Source organism: Pteropus vampyrus, unplaced genomic scaffold (assembly GCF_000151845.1).
Source record: "Pteropus vampyrus isolate Shadow unplaced genomic scaffold, Pvam_2.0 Scaffold494, whole genome shotgun sequence".
Taxonomy (NCBI): domain Eukaryota; kingdom Metazoa; phylum Chordata; class Mammalia; order Chiroptera; family Pteropodidae; genus Pteropus; species Pteropus vampyrus.
Genome location: NW_011889275.1, coordinates 352,240 through 354,085, shown reverse-complemented (window position 1 = coordinate 354,085; position 1,846 = coordinate 352,240). Strand labels below are relative to the sequence as shown.

Genomic DNA, 1,846 nt, shown 5'->3' with positions numbered 1-1,846 from the left:
TGCTGACCTGCATCTGGGCCCCGGGGGTAGCCTCGGATCCGCAGGTCATTGAACTCTTGGCACCTGTCGCTGGCGTCGGCATCTCGGACCCGTGCGCAGAGGTCCGAGACCAGGATGAGTGCCCGCCGGCAGAGGTCATCTTCGTAGTCCCCTGACATGGTGGCCGGCAGGTCCTGTGCTTGGGAGGGGCCGGGCGAGGGTGCAGATGGGGAACAGGTCGCGGGGGACAGTGGATACAAGGTGGGAAGGGAAGGAGAGAGAAGGAAGGGGGACAGGGGACAGAGATTGAGGAGGGACGGACAAGGAAAGAGAAAGTAAGGGTCGATGAAAAAGAGAACTGAAATTTGGGGTGGACAGGCAAGAAGATGGACGAACGAATGGACGAGAGGACAGAGAACAGGGACAAATGGACCAGGAGGAAGAGACCGGGAAGGCCGGTCAAGGGGCGGAGATGAAGGACGCACAGATAAAGAGGTGACAAAGATTAGGAGTGCAGAGGTGAGGGACAGGATTTAGGGCTGGACGGACCGGGCGAGTGCCTTTCGCTCGGTGCACGCACTCAGCAGATCTTCACTGAGCGCCAACTATACACCAGGCACTGTGCCAGCTGCTGCGGATCCGGCAGGGAACGAGCCCCACGCATTCCCGAACTTCTCCGTGTCACATTCCACAGAGAGATGACAGAGTAAACAAATCAGCAAATGCACACGAACAAGCGAGACACTTCGGAGACTTGAGAAGCGCTCTAAAGAGTAGCGTGAGGACGTGCCACCGAGGAACCGAGGAACTGGGAGGTGGGGAGCCGGCCACCTCCACCCAAGGAGGAGGTGGAGCCGGCCACTGGGGCTGGAGGAGGCAAAAGCATTCAAAGCAGCGGGAACTACAGGAGCCATGGCTTAGGGTGGGAAAGGGCTTGGCGGGTCCGAGGGATGGAAAGAAGGCCAGAGCGGAGGAGACAGGGAGAGGACCCGCAGAGGGACGGTCGGATGGCGGTGGAGGGATAAGAGCTGGTTATGGGTGGTGCTGGCTGGGGAGGGATGGAGATGCAGGATGCAGAGATAGAGACCGAGCCGAGGGAGGGAGAGATAATGGAAGGGCCAACTGCGGCTCAGGAGAGAGGCACAGATGAATAGACAGAAGTCAGGGAACTGAGATGGGATGGACAGCCGTAAAGAACGGGCTGGTGTGTAATTCACGGGAGTGTGAAATATGGGCGGACAGAGGGGCAGTGACCAGGGCCGGGGAAGAGCGTGGACAGAAATATCTTGGAGAGAAACACAGTGGACAGGAGAATCGATGGGTTGCTCGAATAAAGGAGAGACGGACAAATAATGGCCAGAAATCACACATGGACAAAAGGGTACAGGGGAGGGCTGGGCAGACAGACGCGGGTCCACAAGGGAGGCTGGATGGGGAGAGCTTAAACGAGAAGGGGCCAGGACAGAGGGCTGAGCGTGAGGAAAGGCGAGCTGGCGACACATGGTCCGCAGCCAGACATCAGAGACAGGCTGGAAGGAGAGAGCAGGGGAGACTGGGCACAGCGGGACCAGGGCTCACAGATGGACAGGTGTCGTGGGGGTGCTGCGGAAGGCCAGGACTCCGAGACAGGCACGGTCTGACTCACCTGTGCTTATCCCCGCCGCGTCCTGGGTGGCAGCCGAGGCGGCGGCTGGCGGCAGCCCATGGGGGCTGTAAGGTTGGGTAAGGGGCTGCGGACTCGTCCCCACGCGCCAGGTAGTGAGAGGGGGTGTCGGATCTGGGGTCGTGGCCGGGAGGAAAAGCTTAGTCTGAGCCTCGCATCTTGTCCTACTCGAGCCAGCTGCTCGACCCCAGGAGACCCGAGGAG

The 1,846-nt window shown here is 60.2% G+C and overlaps 1 protein-coding gene across 1 annotated transcript in view; it reads right to left on the bottom strand.

Moving 5' to 3' along the window:
* Positions 1 to 1,712, bottom strand: part of LOC105307428 (synaptotagmin-3-like) — an 8,517-nt gene extending 6,805 nt beyond the window's left edge. Inside the window, exons 1-2 of the mRNA XM_011382937.2 lie at positions 1,625 to 1,712; positions 8 to 173 (exon numbers count right to left, since the gene is read on the bottom strand). Coding sequence (XP_011381239.2) covers positions 8 to 158 — 151 coding nt within the window. The 5' untranslated portion in view covers positions 159 to 173; positions 1,625 to 1,712. The remainder of the gene's footprint in view (positions 1 to 7; positions 174 to 1,624) is intronic.
* Positions 1,713 to 1,846: the final 134 nt, after the last annotated feature.